Source organism: Leuciscus leuciscus (assembly GCF_965113295.1).
Source record: "Leuciscus leuciscus genome assembly, chromosome: 19".
Classification (NCBI taxonomy): Eukaryota; Metazoa; Chordata; class Actinopteri; order Cypriniformes; family Leuciscidae; genus Leuciscus; species Leuciscus leuciscus.
Window position 1 is genome coordinate 34814243 of NC_138743.1, and position 22598 is coordinate 34836840.

General features: G+C 40.3%; 1 protein-coding gene and 1 long non-coding RNA gene across 2 annotated transcripts in view; both read left to right on the forward strand.

Moving 5' to 3' along the window:
* The window catches only part of LOC309482582, a 205320-nt gene that overhangs the window by 120822 nt on the left and 61900 nt on the right, over positions 1-22598 (forward strand). The window lies entirely within an intron of this gene.
* Positions 1-22598, forward strand: part of kcnk2b (potassium channel, subfamily K, member 2b) — a 55880-nt gene that overhangs the window by 2996 nt on the left and 30286 nt on the right. The window contains exon 2 of the mRNA XM_082147979.1: positions 21127-21437. Coding sequence (XP_082004105.1) covers positions 21127-21437 — 311 coding nt within the window. The remainder of the gene's footprint in view (positions 1-21126; positions 21438-22598) is intronic.

The window sequence follows — 22598 nt, forward strand, 5'->3', positions numbered from 1 at the left end:
GAGATTTGTCTATAGTTCTAAAACATAGTTTTTTGCTTATAGCCTATTTACAAAATAAAATCACCATGCATTTCCATTTTACACCAAGGAACAAATATTATACAATGACTTTACTTCTGTAGCCTATAATAATTCCAATCGTAATTTCAAAAGCAGTTCTGTTAAAAAAAAAAAAATATATGCTATATATATGACGTTTAAACGACAAACAATAAAATCAGAACCAGTATTCTGTTGCGTTCATGGTTCCAGTGGCAGTAATGCATCCACGGCTTTTCAAAATGTCACAAAGCGTTTTGAGATTGTTTTGAATGAAATATTGAAGTTTATAAGTGTTTTGGCACACCACGACGAGTGGCAAACTCTTTGTTTTGTTTTGCAAACTCAGCTAGCCTGTGGGGGGTTTGGAGAAGGCAATAGTTGCTTTATCGTGGGGGTGCAGGACAGAGGTGTTAATGTTCCGTCTTTCATATGGAAAGTGTCGGAGCCAGCCTGATGAGCAGGCAAAGGCAAAATTCTAAGGATTAATCTCAAAATCTCCAAAAGTCCATAGCCTATGTACAGTAGGCCCTATATCTTATTAAATTTTATATTGTAGTTTTATTGATTGTATTTAAAGGTTTTCCACACACAATTTCAATTTAGCAGCTCTTTAATTCGCGACCCACCTCGTTTTATTGTAAGGTGAATTCAGCAATTTATCTTTGAAGGAACAAAAGCTATTTGTTACAGTTTTTTCTTCGTGATTTGTGTGGATGACACACAGCGACATATACAGTATTATCAGCTGTATGGTGTATTTTTACGCTGAAATGCTTAATTTCGAGAAAGACCCGGCGCGCAGTGAGGGAGACCAAACTTACTAAAAAAATATCCAGGGCGAGAGAGGCAAAGAAAAACGCCTGTTCTTAATTTATGTTGCTTTGAACTTTTTTCGTTTTGTACCGTTTTAATTTTTTTATTTAGCTGCAATTTCTTTGACAATAGAAATTTAAAATGTTGCAAGAATAAGATTCTGTGTTTCTTATTTTGCATCACAAAGGGAATAAACTATCGATGCAACCCTGTTTAAATAAATAAACTGTCCCGACACTATTCATACCTTGAAATGTGCGATGAGTTTTCAAACTTAATTAATTTTCTTTTACATTTTCATTGTTTATTTTTTAATTGAAAGCAATACTGTATTGAAAGTATTTTTCTGATTTGTTCGATCTGTTTTGAAAAATGTCTTCAGTTGCTATGGCCGGGTATCACTGTCAGTCATCTCAATCTCGTGAATGATTCACAAAAAAAAAAAAAAAAAAATTTAGCAGATTTAAATTTTTACATATTCAATCAGTCTCATTTTTGTTCAAATAATGAAATATATATATATATATATATATATATATATATATATATATATATATATATATATATATATATATATATATTATAAACAGATAGGAAACTTACCTTTTAAAATGCCGCAGTTGCTGCTGTTTTGCCCTGTCACTTGCGCCACCCGGTATAGCCTAGTCATTTCGCGAACGACTTTGAAATTCGACTGGTTTATTTTTGCTGCGGCAGTAATATAGGCATTGTGGTTGATTATTTATTAAAGAATTCAATTGATAATCATAACAACAAGTAAGCCTATTTAATTCTGAATATAACAAAGAATGCTTAAACCGACTAACATCGGTTAGTAACTGCAAGTCCTGAAAATGTTTTAATTTTACGGTAAATTATTTAAATTTATTTCACTGTTATGTTTCAGTTAATAAATCTACAAACACATTAAAATAACACGAAGTAAATGACAAGTAACCTATTGACATAGCCTTTCTAAATTATAGAAAAACTGGGCACATAATGTTAACGTGTGTCTACTTTGTTTAAATTTAATGAATTTGAATTCGTTTAACCACAATATTTATCTTGAATTTATCTGTGACCTCAGCTCAGATTACTGCCGCGGCAGATTACGTCATAAAGAGAATAAACTGACACTTTTCAAAGTCTGTGATTACAGCGCCACTCAGCGGTAAAAGGCAGCAAATACACATCCCAATTTTGCCGCCGCGGGAACGGCGGCGGTAAAAGTCTCATTCTGGTTGTCCACCATCTGTACTATGTTTCAGGAATGGTACAAAGGTGTGTGACTGTTCGGGGGCCTGTTTCAGAAAGGTTAAGTGAAAACTCTGAGTATGTTAACCCTGAAATGAGGGAAACTCTGAGTTTTCTGTTTCAGAATGGGAGGTATGTTAAACCTGAGAAAGCAGAGTAAGTCAAGCCCGTTTCAGAAAGAGAGGTAACTTATACTCAGAGTCAGTTACCATGGTAACTTACTCTGTGAACCTAACCTGGTCGGGAGCAGGTTTTCTTCGGTAAACCCAGAGTTTCTTTCGGTCTCCTCCCCTTTTTTTAAAGAGGAAGTGGTGTTTAAACACCTCAGTCATTCTTTCAGTACATTTTTATTAATAAAATTAATCTTTTATTAATAAATAAAATATTGCTTTTTTAATTTTTTTTAATTTTTAAATAAGATGAAGTCTATATAACTCCTTAACTGGCAACTGAAAACACAGTAGTAGATTAGAGTTACATAATGTAGTTCTAAACAAATTCTACAGAATTAAACTGTGGCATTTACTGAAAATCACTGAACTGTTCATCTGTGCAACAGAAGTTGATGGACCCTCCTCCTGCTGTTCTTCCACACTCTGGGGGCGGGGGGAGAGATAAGAATACCTGTTTATACTTAGATTTAAACTTAGATTCTATAGGCTACTCCACATAAAAATGTGAAAAAAATGTGAATGTGTAGATTGTTTGATGTGTAGACACATAATGTTAACATTACCTCTGTAGGCCTCTCTGTGGCAGCAGAAACTCTTTATCCCCATGTCATTTGGTCGAGTACACTTTATAACACTATCTGTCATCATTTCTGGTGTATTGAGTAGGCTACTTACAACTGCCTGGGGTTCTGTTGGGACAGGAGGCTCCAAAAGACAGATATTACCATCAGAATCTATTGGGACCAACAAAAATACTAACCCAAAGTAAAATAAATGGAAATATCAAAAATAGCCTGTATAAAAAATAACACATATGTAAACCTCTTACATTTTATGAAGGCCCTTGGATCTTTGGGACTGGCTCTGAAGTCCGTCCAGGAATTCCCTCAGCCAAAAATGCTGCAGCACTGCTAGACACTGGATGCTTTAATATGTCACATGTTTGTAAAGTCAGGTAGCCTACACCCATGATATGCTCAAGCCGTACTTGACTGAATTATGTTTTTATATTTAAATTTCAGCTGCTGCCATGTTCTTTTAATACCTGCAGGATTGCACCTACATGAAAATTAAAATTACGTTGAATAATATACTGTTCTTCCAGTTTCACCTCTGATATTATAACAGTTGGGTAAGTTACTTGTATTACTAACTACAAATGACATTTTCAACAGTGTAATTAGATTAATGTAATAATGTAATAATGATAATGAATCTTTAGAAATTATTGGTCTACTTATTACTAATTACTAAATCCCATATCAACCTCAACCACTTGAACAATACAAGGAGAGACAAAAAACAGCAATTTTAATGCTTTCAAATAAACAATATACAATTGCATGAATTATTCTTGATTGACCAAAGTGTGTAGAGGGAGAAGGTTACATTAAAAATATAACTTTTAAAAATGTATGTTAAATAGCCTATACAGAATTGTTCTATAGTCTAATACAATGGTGGTGCACGCGATTAACTCAGAGTCAGTCAACTCAGAGTTGATTGAACTAACTAATTTCAGCTGTTCTGAAACCAAAAACTCAGAGTTTCCCATCTCAGGGTAAGTCAACTCAGAGTTCAAGTTTGAACTCAGAGTTGGTTGAACCTCCTTATTGAAACAGGCCCCAAGTCTCTGTCTTTGGATCAGTGTCACGTGTCAGTGTTTGTTTGGACTTTCAGTTTGTGTTTTGATTGGTTCCTGTTCTCCTTTGTTCTTTTCCCGCCACTCCTTTGAATTCATGGTTACTGTCATTAGCCGCTTTCCGACCGGAGGAACCTTTTCACAGTTCCTAGAACTATTGGCTAAAGTACCCGGATGTCGGCGTGTTCTCACCGCAGGAACTAGGAACGATTTTAGTTCTAGGAACTCCATTTGGAGGAACTAATTTAGCTCCTACTTCAGAGTAGGGTCTAAACCAGCACTATAGGAACTACCCATGATGTTAGTGTACGCTGATTGACCGAACGCACGCGGAACACCAGCACCTGCCATTTTTAAAACAGCAATATGTAAACACACAGATTATAGCCTATGTATTTACTCCAGAAACTAGATACAAACATGGAAAACAGTGATAGATGGGTCTCTAAACCTTTATGCTGAAGAGAAAATCCAACGCAACTTTGAGGGGACCAAGCCAAACATGATTATGTTTATCTGCCCAGCTAGCAACACTGGACATCAACCACACGGCATAGGCTAATAACCTTTTTTTCATATACTGTCTACTTTCTGTAACAGTTCTATCTAATAACATGTTAAACAGTACTGTTAGACAGATCGCTAACTAATAAACACAGAGAATGCGAGCATTGTTTGCTCTGGCGTTCTCAGCGCCGCCAAAATAAAAGTCGCCGTGCTTGCGTCACTCCCTTACCCCTCCTACCAGTTCCTATGGCCACTTGGCCAGTGCGAACGCAAACAGCAAAACCGAGTTTGGGGGAGAGTAGTTCATAGAACTGTTTAGAAGTGGACAGTTCCTGTAACTACTTGGTCGGAAAGCGGCTATTATCAGTTCAGTTTTGTCACCTGTTTAGTCATCGTCATCATCTGTATCACCTGTGTTCTGTTAATCAGTGTAATCTGTGTTTGTATTTAAGTTCTATCTGTTCAGTCAGTCTTGGTCTGATCTACATCGTATTAAGTGTGTGTGAACCTTCTGCCCATCTTCTATGTACCTGTATGATTTATATTGTGAGTAAAAGTTTGCATTGGAACTTTTGACTCTTCTTCTGCCTGCACCACACTGTGACAGAAGATCAGACAAACAAATTTAAGAGATGGGTGTTCTCCGCACCCTCTTAAATCCCACTAGTCGTCTGGTAACCTGTTTCCAGGATGGCCGCCAGATTGAAGTATATGTTGAGAAGTTCTTGGAAATCTCTCAAGAGGTAAACTGAGCAGATGACGTCCTCAAGACTATTTTCTGGCACGGACTTGATGATCATCTGCACCAGCAAGCTCCCGCGGCTGCGAACCCGGATACCCTCGCTCAGTACCTGGATCATGTGCTGAGGTTGTCTGGTTCAGCCTTCACCGTGGGTGAGGCTGAAGATGACATCGCCGCTCAACCACAAACACCAGCCATCTTCATCGCCACATTAACAGAACCCAGTCTGCCCCCTCAGAGCCTGCTCCATTACACTCTTCAGAGGCCGCTCCCCTACGCTTTCCACATGTCTCGTCCCGCCGAGACCGCCCATCCAGAGTCTCGTCCTGCCGAGACCACTCCTCCAGAGTCTCGTCCCGTCGAGACCACCCTTCTAGAGCCTGTTCACGTCATGCCTACCGAGCCAGAGACGGTTCATGTCATGCCTGCCAAGTCGGAGACTGTTCCCGAGCCTGAGTCTGTTCCCAAGCCTGAGCCTGAGTCTGTTCCCGAACCTGAGCCTGAGCATGAGCCTGTTCCCGAGCCTGAGCCTGAGTCTGTTCCCGAGCCTGAGCCTGAGCCTGAGCCTGTTCCCGAGCCCAAGCCTGAGCCTGAGCCTGAGCCTGTTCCCGAGCCTGAGCCTGTTCCTGAGCCTGAGCCTGAGCCTGTTCCTGAGCCTGAGCCTGTTCCCGAGCCTGAGCCTGTTCCAGAACCTGAGCCTGAGATGGTTCCTGAGCCTGTTACTGAACTCCCACCCTCCCTCTCCCACCTCCTCCCATCTCCTCCTATCATCCCTTTCTCAACCATGCTGTCGCCACCTCCTGCTAGCCCCAAAGCTCACCCACATGCCACCTTTCATGAGGTGAGCTCGCGGGTCTACCAGTGTTCAGCTCCAACATGATCGGTGGATTCCCAGTCTCCACCTCCAACCTCCGCGACCAGGACTCCACCTCGGCCCGTCGATCCATCAGCTCAACCTGGGCTCCTACTTCCCTCATCTTCACCGTGGCCCATCAGTCCACCAGCTCCGCCGGGCTCCCTCGTCCCCCCGGCTTCGCCTTGGTCGTTCGTCGGCCTCCCCTCGCCTCGACACTACACTCCTCTGGCTTCGCCTCGTCCCTCTGGCTCCGTTGGGCTCCTCACTCCCTCCAGCTCCACCTTGGTCCTCTGTCGCTCCGGCTCCACCGCGGCCTTCTGGATCCCCGCCTGCGCCTCGGTCACCAGAGCCGTCGGCATCGTCATGTCCCTCGGGATCCTCTGCATCGCCCTGGCTCGTCCGGCTCCACCTGGGTCTCCACTTCCACCTGCTCCGCCTCCGTCAGTCGGCACCCTGGAGTCGTCAGCCCTTTCTCCACCATGGCTCCTCTCTCCGCCCTGGCCGCCTGCACAACCTGCTCTGCCTGCACCGTCTGCTCCGCCCTGGTCACTCCTGCTTTCTGTCTGCCCTACACCTGCTCTTTGTCATCCTCCTGAACCCCCTCCCGCTGCAGTTGGTCTGTCTAAGGCGCGAGGTCGCGCCTTCCCGGAGGGGGAGGTACTGTCACGTGTCAGTGTTTGTTTGGACTTTCAGTTTGTTTTGATTGGTTCCTGTTCTCCTTTGTTCTTTTCCCGCCACTCCTTTGTATCCATGGTTACTGTTATTATCAGTTCAGTCTTGTCACCTGTTTAGTCATCGTCATCTGTTGTATCACCTGTGTTCTGTTAATCAGTGTAATCTGTGTTTGTATTTAAGTTCTATCTGTTCAGTCAGTCGAGTTGGTCTGATCTATGTCGTATTAAGTGTGTGTGAACCTTCTGCCCGTCTTCTATGTACCTGTATGATTTATATTGTGAGTAAAAGTTTGCATTGGAACTTTTGACTCTTCTTCGTCTTTTTCTGCCTGCACCACACTGTGACAGTCGTTCAGTAGTGTGCTTTTTTGTACTTTATGTATCTTTATTATTTATCGATTATGTTGTGTTGTAAATAAATCCAAACAATCAAAAAGCCATTCTTAAATCTCTCCTCATTCTTTGTTCTGGGTACCTCACAGTCCCACCTGATAGGGCCATTTTGGGAGGGTATTTGTCTTCCCAGGTGTAAAACACATCAATATTCATGATGATTCATGTCTCCTCGCATTTCTTACACAAAACATGTCTTACAAAACTGAAATCAATATATTGTTTTATTTGAATGAGTAGGAAGGATGATTTTCACATAGTTTTGAAGCAAATATTCAAGCGAGGCTACATGATACAATTTTCAAAAGTCATGTGAAGAAATAATCAGTATGGGTTTCATGACCTTATTTCAGTGACAATTATTTATTTATTTTTCACAAACCACACATAAACGTCATTTTCTCAAAACTACAAACTTTTACATACATGCTGCTGACATTATTGTAGCAGAGTTTGTGCTGAATACAGTGTAATCAGACTTTAGCCATGAAAATGTTACAAGTAACAGAAATAAGCACAGATGTCAGAACACCTCCAGGGCCCAGAAAACACCTCAGACATAGAGGGTTAATTAATGCCTCTAAATATTGAATTCAGAGCTCCCTGCCTCTGGATCCTGAATTAGTAATGTCTGTACACACTGTTGATTACCAACTGAATATAAATGGCCATAATTTATGGTTGGACTTCATTGGGCCAGATCATCTTTGTGTCTGTTGGCTCTAATTAAACCTTAATAAACCCTAATTACCCAAATAAAACCTTAATTAGGGTAGACGCCATATTGAATCTTAATATGAAAATCTAAATGAAATTTTGTTTTGAACAGGATGATCTAAAACTCTGACCCCACCTGCTCAGGGTGACCAACCAGTGAAATTTAACTCACAAACCTAGCCCTAACCCTGAGCCTTTTTTATGGCCATGGGTGTTAATCTTCAGTGGAACACAAAGTAAAATTTTAAAAGGTATATTCTATTTTAGACCATTACAGATGATTCTATTTTAGACCTTTTTTTTTCATGCTGCAGAGAAAATAATTAAAAGAGGCACTTTTTACATGGACAATGCAGCCATATATCTGTTCCCACAGATTCCATCAATCTGCTCAAGCACACTCTGGCATCACTTTTTGAATCAAATCTTAAACTGCATAAAATTGCCACAAACACCATCACTGAAATGCAAGCCTTTTCACCCCAAGGACTTGGGTTCTCAAAAGGTGAAAGTCTGCCCACACAAAGAAACCTTCAAACGTTTCTTTATGTGTCCATCGCATACACCAAATGACTTCTCCACTTACAGATCAGACCCCAGCCTATGATCTTGCCACCAGGTCTGTGACTATACTGACAAAAATACCGGTATATATTATATTTAATTATAATTATACCGGTATATATTATCATCATTTTGCTCCATTTCTCAATTGATGGAAAAGGTGAACCAACAGACCTTAATGCACCAATCTGAAAATGCTGCTATAAATCATGTGTTGCCATGGGAGGCAACACATCAAATCTTGCCAAAGCATTTGTTGCTTGCTCCTCCTGAATTGTTCCAAGAGTTGAGAGATTGCCAGGTGAGTGCATCATTCAAGTGATTTAATTTAGACTTTTATTCACAACACTGATCAACGCACAAATATAAGAGTGTATAAATTAAATATGACACGGTAAAAACGAAAGCTCAACTGTGCATGCATGACACGCTAGAACCAATGAAGTTTAGGTCTAATAATATTTACACTTTGTCAACATTTATTAGGTAACCTTACCTAACAGTATTATAGCATTTATTAATCTAGGTCAATGAAACAAGGTATGTGATTGAGTCACAACTGTCCAAATAGCCTTACTTTGCTTGTACAACAGACCTTTGGATAAGTCGAACAGTAGACAATTTAGTTAATAAGTGACTCTTGGGAAATGCAGTCCTGGTGTCTTGGATGTGCAGCAATACATTCAGATCACACAGGAGAGAATATTAGGGAAGTTCTTGAAGAAACAGTAACTCAAACATGGAAACTGGATATGACACTCCTGAGTGGAATCACAACTGATAATGCATCCTCAAACATCAAGGCATTTAAGGGGAAGTCTTGTCACTGGGTTCCATGCTTTGGCCACAACCTACAGTACATCTGGCAGTGAACAAGGCTACAAGCCTGGGTGGCGTCTAAACTAGACTATATTTGCATTTTCTAGATCTAACACAATGAAAAGTCTTTTGAAGCCTTCACCTCTTTCTGGGGTTCTACAGTTGATATGGTGGACCGTTTCTGTGAACAGCAGCAAGCCATCTGTGAATAAGTGGTGCCTAATGCCTACTGGCACAGACATCACCACACTGGAGACAGTGCGAGAGGCCCTGGGCCCACTAATTACTTCCATGGATGCCTTGTGTGCAGAAAAAGTGGCAACACTTTCTTCAGTAATCACTGTGATGTGGAAGATACTGTCACATTTATAGGACAGTGATACAGACTCTGTGCTAACCTGCAATATGAAAACTGAGATCAGGAAATATCTGGAGATGAGGTACAGCACTGAAGAGTTAAAAATCCTTCTTAATTCAGCAACCTTCTTTGATCCTTGTAGAATGTAGATTATTATCTACATTCTCCCTCTTGGTCACATCCTCCGTAAACATAACATTAAATGTCATTGCTACGCAGACGACACCCAGCTCTACCTCTCTACTAAACCATCCTCTTTACTCCCTCCAACCTCTCTCACCCTCTGTCTCCAAGAAATCCACTCTTGGTTCTCATCCAATTTTCTCAAACTGAACAGTTCAAAAACTGAAGTTCTCTTGGTGGGCACACCTCATACTCTCTCCAAAGGCAATAAAGTTTCCATTGCCATTGATAACTCAATTGTCCTTTCCTCCCCACAGGTTAAGAGTCTGGGTGTCGTCCTCGACAGCACATTATCTTTCCACTCTCACATTAACAGCATCACACGGTCCGCCTATTTTCACCTGCGTAACATCTCCCGTCTCCGTCCCTCTCTCACTCCCCAAACCACCGCCATCCTGGTTCACAGCCTTGTCACATCTCGGATAGATTACTGCAATTCACTCCTGTTTGGCCTCCCTAATAAGTCACTCCAGAAGCTGCAGCTCCTACAGAACTCTGCTGCACGCCTGATTACTCGGACCCCCATCTCTCATCATATCACTCCCATCCTGCAACAACTTCACTGGCTTCCCATCAAACAGAGGATCATCTTTAAAATACTTCTCATTACTTTCAAAGCAGTTCACAATATGGCTCCTCCATACATCTCTGATCTCCTTCATTTAAACATCCCGACCCGTTCACTTCGATCCTCCCATACCTGCCAGCTTTCTGTCCCCCCTGCCCGTCTTGTCACAATGGGGAGCAGGGCGTTTAGTCGCTCTGCTCCCCATCTCTGGAATTCACTCCCTCCAGACCTTCGTACCATGGACTCATTTCATCTCTTCAAATCCAAACTCAAAACTTTTCTGTTCAGACAATCATATTCCACCTGACCCATATCATCTCAATGTTGTATTGCCAATTTTATTGTTTTAATGTTTTTATCTGCTTTGTACAGTGTCCTTGGGTGTCCTGATAAGGCGCTTTTAAATAAAATGTATTATTATTATTATTATTATCCTTGATTTAAGAACACATTTGTAACTAAGGAGAAGGAAGTGACGGAAGTACATATGCAAAAAGCTGAAACAGCTGATCTCCCGAATCAACACTCATTGATGGAGAACAAACAGAGCAGGAAGAACAAACAGCTGCCAAAAACAAAAACTAGACTTGGGTAGACTCCTGTCAACTATTGTATAAGAGAGAAACAAGAAAAGAGAGGGGAAAGGGATATGAATGTCAAGCCGAGAGAGAATATCTAAAGATGCCAGCTGACAGAGTAAACAAAGAACTGCAAACATACAATTTCATGGAAGAGACCAATGCCACAGATTTCACTTTCTTGGTGGAAAAGGCATGAATCAAGCCTCCCTATTCTTTCAATGTTTGCCAAATATTACATTTGCATTCCAGCATGAGACTGAGAGAGTTTTCACAGCCCACTAAGATCCTGACTGTCTACTGACAATATTGGCACATTAGTTCTGTCCAAAAATCTACAGGTAGCAAAGGAGCTGTCAAAAAATAAAGACTGAAAAGATATGAAGATATGACCCTATTTTAATTGTGTTACTTAAGTTTTAATTTAAATTGTTTCCTAAATCCAAATTTAACCTATGTTCCCTGTAGGTTTTTTTATTTTTTATTTTTTATTTGTATACATTTTGTTTGCACCATGTTATAAAGACTGAAAAGATATGGAGAGTCACATGATGGCAAGAGGGGAAATGGCAGCACGCTTGAGCAGCTCTCCGGATACCCACCATTATTTAGTATATTTGCTTTGCAAATTTAATCAAACTTCGATAGATAACTTATTTTTACTTGAAGCATCTGACAAACGACAAAATTACATCTTCCATGCAACCAATTCGAGTAGTGCAAACACGTCGGAAAACAATGAGCCCTGGAGCTAACGATTAACCGTCAACTTAAAATATATTTTTGCTGAAATTAGTCAAACGAACGCTACTTTGCAGGAGCAGCAAGTGATTTGATAACTATTAATGCGACTAATATAGAACTTAAAGATGCGATTAGCTCCGTACAGGCCAGACTCGACAAAGCCGAGAATCGCATCTCGCATGTGGAAGATTCAGCGAATCACCTGACTGGTGACACTGAGAGGATGGCTTGTGGACGAACTCTGGAATAAAGCTGAGAATTTAGAAAATCGCAGCAGGCGGAATAAGATCAAAATAATCTTAAAGAGGGGAAAGAAGCAGGCTGTAAAATGAGTCTGTCCGAAAGATGGGGGTCAGAGGGGCTCAGGTTGACGGGATCACAGTTCGAGATTGAGCGGAGTCATCGGAGCCTCTGTGATCCCCTAAGCCTAATGATGATCAACGTCCCCGGGCCATGTTGGTGAAATTTCCATGTTATACCGCAAGGGGGAAAGTTCTGGCAACAGTGAAAAAGAGAAGGGGATTTGAATGGGAGGAATGCAAGCTTTCCATCTTTGAGGATATGTCGAGGGAGAGAGCAATGATGAAAAAAAATCTTCACAGCGAAGAAGTTACTCTGGGACCGTGGGGTCCTGCATACCCTGGTTCATCCAGTGACACTGAAGTTTACTTGGAAGCGAAAAAAGCAGAGTTTTACTGACCACTGTAACGGAATCAAGACCATCAACACCTGACCTTTCAGCTCAACCCATTCTTCTTCTTCTTCTTCTTCTTCTTCAGTGAATTTTATTGGCAGCTTGCAATCTTTGTGTATTACCGCCATCTACTGGATTGAGGTGTGATCACATTGGGAAGTCATAAATAAATGTGTATACATATATATATATATATATATATATATATATATATATATATATATTATATATTATATATATATATATATATATATAAGCTCCACCCATTCGATCAGCCTCAACCGAATTCCAATTCATCACACCTGTCGCCATCACGGTATTTAAGCAGTCACTCTCCACACCATCACTGTCTGGTCTCATTGTTCACTACTGCTCAACTGACCTGACCACCTACCTGTTCTGCTCACCTGTTGAGATCCCTGTTAGTCAGCCTTTGCCGTCTTCCGTCTTCTTCAGCTCAGCTTTACCGTCTTCAGTCACTCTTGCCCGCCACGCACCTAGAGTTAACCAAGAGTCATTCAACCAAACCTCCCTGTGAAAGCTTGCCTGTTTATCCTGCTTGTTCTCTGCTTCCTGTAAATAAACCATCAGTGTGATTGCATAGCTGTGTTGTCTCCTTCTGTCGGCTGGGAACCACATGAAAGCGGAAAGATGTATAAAGGAGCTTATCCAGGAGGTGACAAGTAAATTGCTATGACTGGAAATGTACAAGTTGAAGTATTATGATACGTGGTTGAAATGGTGGGTCGGGGAAAGCTTTGGGGTCTGTCTTCCTGAGTCAGCGAGTGCAGGCTGACCGCGAGCATCACGGACCAGATGTGTGACCCAGAAAAAGGTGCTCTAAGCGATGTTGGGTGACGTCACTTCTTGTTGACGTTCGAAGTATTGTCAAACAAATCGGAGGCTAGCTCGACCCTCCCTCCTCCTCATCGCCACCTTTTGAACGCTTTTCCAATGTCAATTTGGGACTTCGCGTTCCTTCTCCTTTTACCTATTCTTTGTTATTTTTTCATCGGAACGTAGTCTCTTTGGTCGTGTGTTGGCCATATCAAAATTCTCAAGAATATAACATTTTAACGTTAGTCGTTATTAGGACATCTCTCCTCTAGCTAACTTCCCTCTTCATGATTCTCTCTCCTCCACGCCCCACACCCCCCTTCATGTGCACGCGCACTAACCCCCCAAACCCCACCCCCAAATCATTCTTGTCGGTTATAGACCCCTTTTGCGCTGACGTCACAATTACGTCACGGCGTTAGCTGGAGGCAAAACAAAGGGAAAACTGGAGACAGCCAATAAAAAAAACAGCACTGATTCGGCTACATAATAAGGAGCTTAAAATATTATTATTATAATTAAATGTCATCTTGTTGTGTTGTTGGGTGCAAGAATCGATGGAGTACAGGCTCCAATTTGAAATTTGATCGCATGTTTTCGAAACTACTGTGATTGTGAATCATCTATGATTGTATAGCATACATTGTTGTGTGCATACGACTTTTTGAAGAACCTGGTAAGAAAGAATAATCAAATACATAGTTAAAAAATGAATTTGCTGTATCTGTAATTTTTATTTCTAGAAAATATTCACATCATTAAAATTGCACTGTAATGTCACTCTTTACATGGTCGTCTTCGGATCGTACCACACAACACAAGTCTTGTATGTGACCATTCAGCACATAGTTATAGGCATCTAAAGATTTATTTGCCCTCAGTTTGTCTTTATGCTTGGTTTCTCTATCAGGTAGGTGTAGATGGCAGGCCACTCAACCGAGGTAGTGTTAACATTAATCCTGTCAGATCATCCATCCATTGAGTGAGCGTGTACGGGTCGGCCAGTCTGGTTATGTCCGTTAAAATGAACTTTTGCAAATAACAATCGCGGTCCTGGACAGTGAATGACCTTACACATTAAGATAAAATCAGATTTTCTCCAATCATTGTTAAAAATCAAGCTAACAAAACTTGCAAACTAGCGTTAGTGAAGCGGCCAGGGGAATCGTTCTGCCTCCACCTAAGCTCCGCCCACAAAAAACGTCACCATGTTTACTAACTGGAAAGGGGTCTATTGCCTGGAACACTGTTTGTTATGTTTCGTGGTTCAGGCTGGGCCAGTTTTGTTTTTCTTGCCGTTTGTGGAGCCTGGGCTATCTACAGAGACCACGTTTTTTTTACAGTGTGTTCAGGGGACAGGCAGCTTGCGGATAGTGAGAAGATGTTTGCTGGATGTGACAAAAAAAATGTTGGCCTAAAAAACGTGTGACATCGCTTAGAGCACCTTTTAGGGCAGTGTTTTAAGTAAAAAAAGTCTCCCTTTTTTTGTGTGTGTGTGTTTTTGAAGGTTTATATGTTAAAGGTTTATATGTTAAAGGTTAATTTTCTTCTTTTCTTTTGGAACTTAACAAGGAAGTTGCATCGGAGCACAACAGGTTCAAAGTGTTACATTTTATTAGTGTGTGATTGATAGACAATGTATAAATAGCATATCTTGGAATATAAATGGCTGTGGGTCCCCTGTTAAAAGGAAAAAAATACTTGAGTACCTTAAGGTCAGAAAAGCTGATATTGCCCTTTTAAAAGAGACACATTGTAAAGATTAAAAGGAAGCTTTGTTAAACTTAGACGTGACTGGGTCCAACATGTTTTTCATAAAGACAAGGAAGGTTGTTTACTCTGCATATAAGCAAAGCTCAACTATGTTAAAGTAGTTCATAAAAAAGAATTGTTAAAAAAGAAAAAAGAAAAAAGAAAAAAATCCAGGTCCAGGCACTCAGTAGGATGCAAAAGTTAAAAAGCCTTTGTCACCAACACCCTGATGAAGGCCAGTGGGCCGATACACGTTGGTGTTTTAATGCTTTAGCCCTTTAAAATAATAAAGGCTTTTTAACTTTTGCATCCTACTGAGTGCCTGGACCTGGATTTTTTTCTAATTCTTTTTTATGAACATTTAACCCTTCCACGAGCACCAGAGGATACAAGGGATACCAGCAGCACTCCAGTTGCCCTTTGTCTATGTTAAAGTAGTGTTGTGTAATGTATATGCACCAAATAAGGAGGAGCCTAAATTCTTACATGAGGTAAACAAAATATTAGCCAACTTCGAGGGACATGTTATACTTGGAGGTGACTTTAATCAGACTATCCTGGACAGAAGTCAAAACAACATCAAATCAATCCCTAGAGATGCCATGGATTAACTCTCAAAGATGACAATGGATTAACAGATATTTGGAGATTGGTTAATCCACGAGAACGGAAATAGTCATTCTTCTCAAATTGTCACAAGACCTTTTCAAGAGTTGATTATTTTTTGATATCCAACTCTTTAATTCTTGAATTTGAAATTTAAACAGCTTTGTCAATTAAAATTCATGAATTCTGAATGAATTCTTTAATAAGAAAGCAGAATATGCATTATTTAGATTGAAGACAGAGTATTATGAGAGGAGAAAGCTGGGAAACTCTTGCTAGGCAGATAAAGCAACACGATGCATCTCACCGTCATACCTGCAATTAAGGAAGGATATAAGGTGCTCACCTCCATCAAAGAAATTAATAGGTCTATTAACCAGTTCTATTCAAAACTGTACACACCAGAATCCATTTACAGTCAGGAGTTAAAATACTTTTTAGGCAATGTTACACTGTCCAGTTTAACCCCAGACGAACAAGACTCAATAGATGCACTTATAACACAAGAAGAGGTCAGAACTATTATAATTTCTTTGAAATCTGGAAAATCATCAGGCTCTGATGGATTCCCAGTAGAATTTTATAAGTTTGTCGATGAGTTGACCCCAATATTCAGGTATATTCAGAGGTACTTGAGGATGATATGTTACCTGACACTTTTAATGAAGCCTTAATATCACTCATACCAAAACCGGATAGAGATATGATGGATCCTGCTAATTATTAGCCTCACGATTAGAAAGTATTTTACCGAATGGGTTGCATTACCGAATGTAGAGCTCTATAAATTAGCATTTGAGATGTCTAAGCTCGCTAGACACTGGGGGGAATATGATTTAGATTTAGATTGGGTATTAATAGAATGACAACTTACTTCCCCTTTTTGGCCAATAGAGGCTTTTCCATAAAACTCAGAGGGGGACTTTAAGCATCATGACCAACCCAATATTGCTCCATTCTAAAGAGGTTTGGAAAATCGTCCACAAAAAGTGTAAGATTTCTCACATGTCTTAGCATTACTCATCAAATGGAATAATCCTTATGTTAAGGTAGGGAAAAGCCCTCGTTTTGGGGACAGTGGTTTAGAAGTGGAATACATACTCTAAAGGATTTATGTAGTGATTATAAATAATTTAAAAGAAAATGTTCATTTAGGATGCCGAAAATTTCATTTCTGGAAATATTTACAGATCAGAAATTGTTTGGTGGCAAAGGATTCTATGGGAGAAGAATGTTTTAGAAATTTAGTGAACTACCAAGACCCCTTCAAAAATCATCTAAATTTGATCAACTCAGTTTAAGGATTGGTGATAACAACTGTGAAAATTTGAGATTGATTTGGCAAAGAGACATTAATAGTGACATACTGTAGATAAGGACACCTGGAACAGAATTGTGTTCCACAGTGGAAGGTAAATATAGGAAGCAATAGGTACATTTATCCCGTATAAGGTATTACATAGGTATTGTCACAGAATCAGCCACACCATCCGTCACTCCTACACACGCTCCCAATCACCTGATTACCAATCAGCACCACTTGCATGCAATCATCACAGTTACCATAAAGACCAGCACACCCCAGTTCACATTGTCTGGTTTTGTTGTTCAACACTGGACTCTTACCTGACTACCTACCTGTGGAAAACTCACCTATGTCTCATCTTCGTCTTCTTCAGTCGTCTGTATGTTATCGTGTGGTGGTGGACCGGGAGACCTTGGGAGTGCGGGCGAAGTGGGAGATCTTAGTAGTGCCAGTGGAGTGGGAGACGTGCCGTGTGAGCAAGAGATGTCTGGAATTCCAGCTTAGCTCTGGAGTGCAAGCCGAACGGGGAGCCTGGCTGAGCAGGAGACCATGGTGGAGCTGGCAGAGATGGATACCACCACAACGTAGACAGCAGGGTTGAGGATCAGGGTGGAGCATTTGGAACCAGAGAAGGAGAGTGACACACAGAGAGTGACACACATGGTCTCTGACGCCGTGGCAGAGACAAATACGCATTGAACGTCCTCTGTGGCCGAGATGAGGGAGCGAAATATGGTCTCCACGGCTAAGATGAAGGAGCAAGGAATGGACTCTTTGGCCAAGACAAATGAGAGAAAGCTGAGTAAGGAGTGGCCTCCATGGCTGTGACAGGGATCACAGGACTTGGGACCACCCAGACTAGATTATCTGGGACTCCCTGGACCACTGGACTTGTGAGCTCTGAGACACCGGTCATGGGAACTCTGGGAATGTCATACTTGGGAGCTCTGGGACTACTGGACTGGGAGCTGTGAGCCCACCAGACTCGATAGCTCTCTAGAGTGTTCAGAGGCAGACTTCTTCCTCTTTCGGTCTCCTCCTCTGTGCTGGGGTCAGTGCGTTGTCCAGACTGGAGGATGGGGACTGAGAGGGATCAGCGGGAAGGAAATCTGGAGTGGACTATGGAGGTTCTGGGATAATCACAGGGAACAGTGGAGGCACTAGAGAAACTGCATCAGTGCTGCTGAGGTCCTCTTTCCACTTCTCCCATAATGAAAGAGGAATCCATTCTGTTAAAGGGCTAGAACCAGAAACTGGCAGAGCATCCCTTGTGGTCCACTGACAGACAACAGTAATCGTAAGGGTTTGTTATTGAAGAAACTAATGAGTATTTCATCCTCATAATTCACAACTTTTGCCATTAGTAAAAATTCACAAATTTGTTCATTGAGGGTAAAATTGGCCTGGGTGAGGCTGATGAGGCTAAATTCTGGAATGATGAAATCCATTCCCGCTGAATTCAGTGTGATTGGTCTGGTCTTTTTCTCATTCAGAGGCAAAGACAGAAGATGAACTCAACAGTAGGGTTTTATTTAAAGGTTTGTGGAATGACAGGTAATGCAGGTAAGTATATGGATAGATAAAACAAGGAAAGCACATGACTTGATGTTAACAGTTCTCTCTTGTCAAGTGAGACGAGCACACAAGGAGACCAGGGAGTAAACACAGCGGATCAACAAAGGAGCAGACAGGCAATGAAGAACAACAATGGAGAACAGGTAATGGTGAACAGACGATTGCGAACAGATGATGGAGATGTCCATGTAAGTATATCCAACAGGTAAGATCAACACAAGAGTCTGAACATTCTTTGGTAAACAATGACGAGACCAGACAAAGTGAGTATAAATGGGCTGCATCCGAAAACTTTGGCAGCAGACTTGTTGCCTCGCTGCATTATTATGCAAAGACTTTGCAGGCAGTGTTTGTGCACAAAGGTACTTCACAAAGCTGATTTCGGACAGACATCTGAGGCAGCATAACAGTTTAATGATCTACAGCAAAATAGAGAGAGCTTTATATTTAAGCAAATATTGAATTACTACAGTAGTAATTTCTCGCTAGAAATGACATCAGAAGTGGAAAACGTTGGTCAAAAACGTACATTTACACACAAACTGACCAGCAACCACAACTTTCAGATGCCATCTTTCTTTTTCAAGCTCAACTGTCAACGAATGGAACACATAGGATTGTGGGATATCAAAGGCGAAGGATACATCGATGCTGCCTTCAATAATCGATCAGATGAAGAAACCTTAGGAGACAGGGAGTGAAGCTAACTTTGGATTCGTATGTGCCTTAGTACCTTCCAACCTTGGAATGCATGCTCTGAAGGTAGCATTTTAAAATTTTAGGATGCAGCCATCCCTGTTGAGCAGGTAATGATGGCCAGGTGTGTGCAATTAAAATGTGGGTGAGAGTGAGCAGAGTGGCAGAGGTTTCAGTAATTATAATTGGCAGACCAAATGAGTGTCTGCAAGAAAATGTAAAAGTCAGTACAGACAGAACAAGAAATATTTATATCTTCCATAGTAAATGGGACTTAAGTTTTCAAAACTTTAGTGAAGCCCAAGCCAATCTGAGAAATGTTCTCCACAGATTAGTTTTATTCATAAACCACTAACGGTTAGCTAACACTAGTAAAGGGGATCAGTGCCAGTGCTTACACCAGTGCCAGTGCTTTACAACTTTACCCTTCAGACACCATGTTGCAGTTTATGGGAAAGGAGAGATAGACTCTCTGTTTACAGCAATGAATGTACCAGATATGGTGAGGGGTGTTATAATTCTGTTACGTTCTAAGAGGTAAACTAATCACCACAGACTTAGCCAGCTGACCAATCAAAGCAGACTGGGCTTTTCAGAAGGCAGTTTTAAAGAAACCAAAACTAAATCATGTTCAGACAGAGGGTAAAAACAGGTGCTTCAACTGTGTAATTATAAGACAAATACTAAACATTATTTGAACATTATATCGTAGACATATTCAAGTAGACCAAAACCTATTCTGGTAAACAAAAAAATTATAAACCATGTAAATGAGCATAATAGGGGTCCTTTAACACTTTCCCTGCAAGCGTTTATTAAAAAAATTGTCACTAGCATTTAAAAAAAAATCATTTTCAGTTTAATAAAAAATGGAACATTTTTAACAAAAAGATGAGAAAATCACGTTTTTGCTAATGACTACATCATAGAAAAACATAGTTTGAGTCCATCAACACCCCTAAAGCTTGTCTTATACCTCTTCCTTGGTTTACCATTTTATTCAGTAAAGTTAACATAAAGTTTAGATTTATATGCTGTTGAATGTTTGATGATCACGTTAGCTTGTATACATGTGCGTAAGCAATATTCTATTGGTTGTTTTTGTGGCTTCTTCTTAGCTTGTTTTTGGATGTCCTATTTTAGAAAATGCATAACAGCACCCACTACTGTTTAACAGTGAAAACATGGATTGCAGGAAAAACTCATCAATGGCTGGGAAGAGTTTTGTCATAAATTACGGAAAATCTTTACAATGGCGGGGTAAGAGTTAAGTGTTCAGATATGGCTGTCTGATTCTGTCCAGGAAACTCACAGAACAAATCATGAAAGTATAGAAAGAAAATAACTAAATCAATTCAATCAAATCAATCATTAAGATTTAATCTGTACTTATCTGTACCTAGTTGGTAAAGTCTGCAAGGTTCAATATGTAAATATTAGTTTAAGCCCCATTCTGCAGTCGCTTCCACTGATCAATCTTATGATTTGATCAATCAAATGATTTGGTTGCTTCCACTGATCAATCTTAAATTGGTATGGAAAGCTGTTAAAGTGTCTTGTTTTGTATGGTCCTCAATATGCATATAAAATAATTCCTTTCACCAGATTATTATGCAATATATTATGTAAATTATAATATATTATGTAAATTATAAAAGTAGCATAACATTTTGGGTACTAGTACAGTATGTGGCATTGTTCCATAATTATGTTGCTTTAGGTAATGCTAAAAGCTTAAAAGTAAAGTTTGAGATTATTTAAAAATGTTCAACACAGTAAATTATGTAACTTAGTAAACACATTCATTCAATTTGACATTGCATCTTTATTCTGTTTTGTGCAAATTTGAAAGACTGAAACAAGAGCACTTGAACAGACACACAAATCCTGCTAATCAGAAAACCACTGGGCTACTGGTGTGATTGTGTGTATAATCTGGTGAGCAAAACAATCTTCAGAATGTGTTCTTCAATTCACAGTCATTATCTTATCTCATGCTCTTTCTTTCTTTCTTTCTTTCTTTCTTTTAGTGGCTGCTCCTGACCTCCTTGATCCTAAAACAGCTGCTCAGAACTCCAGACCTCGTCTCTCATTCTCGGCTCAGCCAGTGCTGCTGAAGTCTTCTGAAGACTTTGAGACTCGTGTAACCGTCATGCGCTGGAAAACAGTGCTGACCGTCTTCCTGCTGGTGGTGCTGTACTTAATTATTGGAGCAACTGTGTTTAAAGAGTTGGAACAGCCTCATGAGATGTCAAAGAAACTGGCCATCCTAGTGGAAAAACTGGAATTCCTCGAGCAGCATCCATGTGTGAACTCCTCAGATCTGGAATATTTAGTGAAGGTAAAACAACAGACGTGCACACAAACCAAATATTGGACTGAACACATGTTGGGCTACTTGGGTTACACATTTGAGGTTGATTATCTGTCCATAATGTCATCTTATATTGACCTGATGCTGGGCTCGTTTTACTCGTTTTTATTTTTTAAAGGAGCTGTATGTAAGAAATGTATTTCAATTAATCATAAAATGGCCCTGATATGTCACTAGACATTAAGAAATCATGTTCATTTCAAATACTTATATCACTGACAACACTGCTAGTACTCCTGAAAATAAATAAATAAATCACTTTCAGGGACATACAGTAACAACAAAAACTAGCAGTGTAAACTTTGGTTGCTTCCACAGTTGCTCTCTTCCTTTCCCCACATTATCTTCACCATAGTAATACTTTATGTGCCAGTGAATTTGCCTTTTGAGAATTTGCTACAGTGAGACAGTTTACTAGATTCACTTAAGGAATTGTCCAGATCAGGCAATGGCATAAACATGTCCACAAAGTCTGTGCTGAATGCGATTTGCACAGTGCAGTTCTTCTGGGCCGATTCAGAGTGCCATATTTTGGATGATGACCTAAAGCAGGTCATCTGGTTAAACAGGTGCAATCACCACTTAAATAGCACTGCACAATAACAGCTTTTGTGCAGTGCTATTTCAGTGGTGATTACACCTATTTAAACCAGTTTGTTAATGTATAAGATGCAGCTTTTTTGTGGATAAATAAAAAGTGTTAATTAAATAAATTTTGGAGAGGTGCTCTGTTCTTTGGAATTTTATTGTGGTGCCCCATTGTCTCCACTTGTTGATTATGGCCTTCATGGTTTTCCATGGCACATCTGATGTTTTGAAAATGCTTTCGTACCCTTCTCGTACCCAAGTTTTAATTGTGGTACCAAATCTTAGCCTTCAGTAAACCATATCAACATATCAACAACCAGAAACGCCAAAACTAAGCCACAAAAATGCCATCAAACTACTCAGCCAACGGATTCATCCATAGGCAGTAAAACACACACTCACACCAATAGACAATTTAGTGTCTGCAATTCCATCTTTGGATTGTTAGGGAATCCAGATCTGAGGGAAAGACCTTCTGGCTCAGCTGCATGGGAGTCATCACTGAGCCACTGTGATGCCCTTAATCACAACCATAAGACA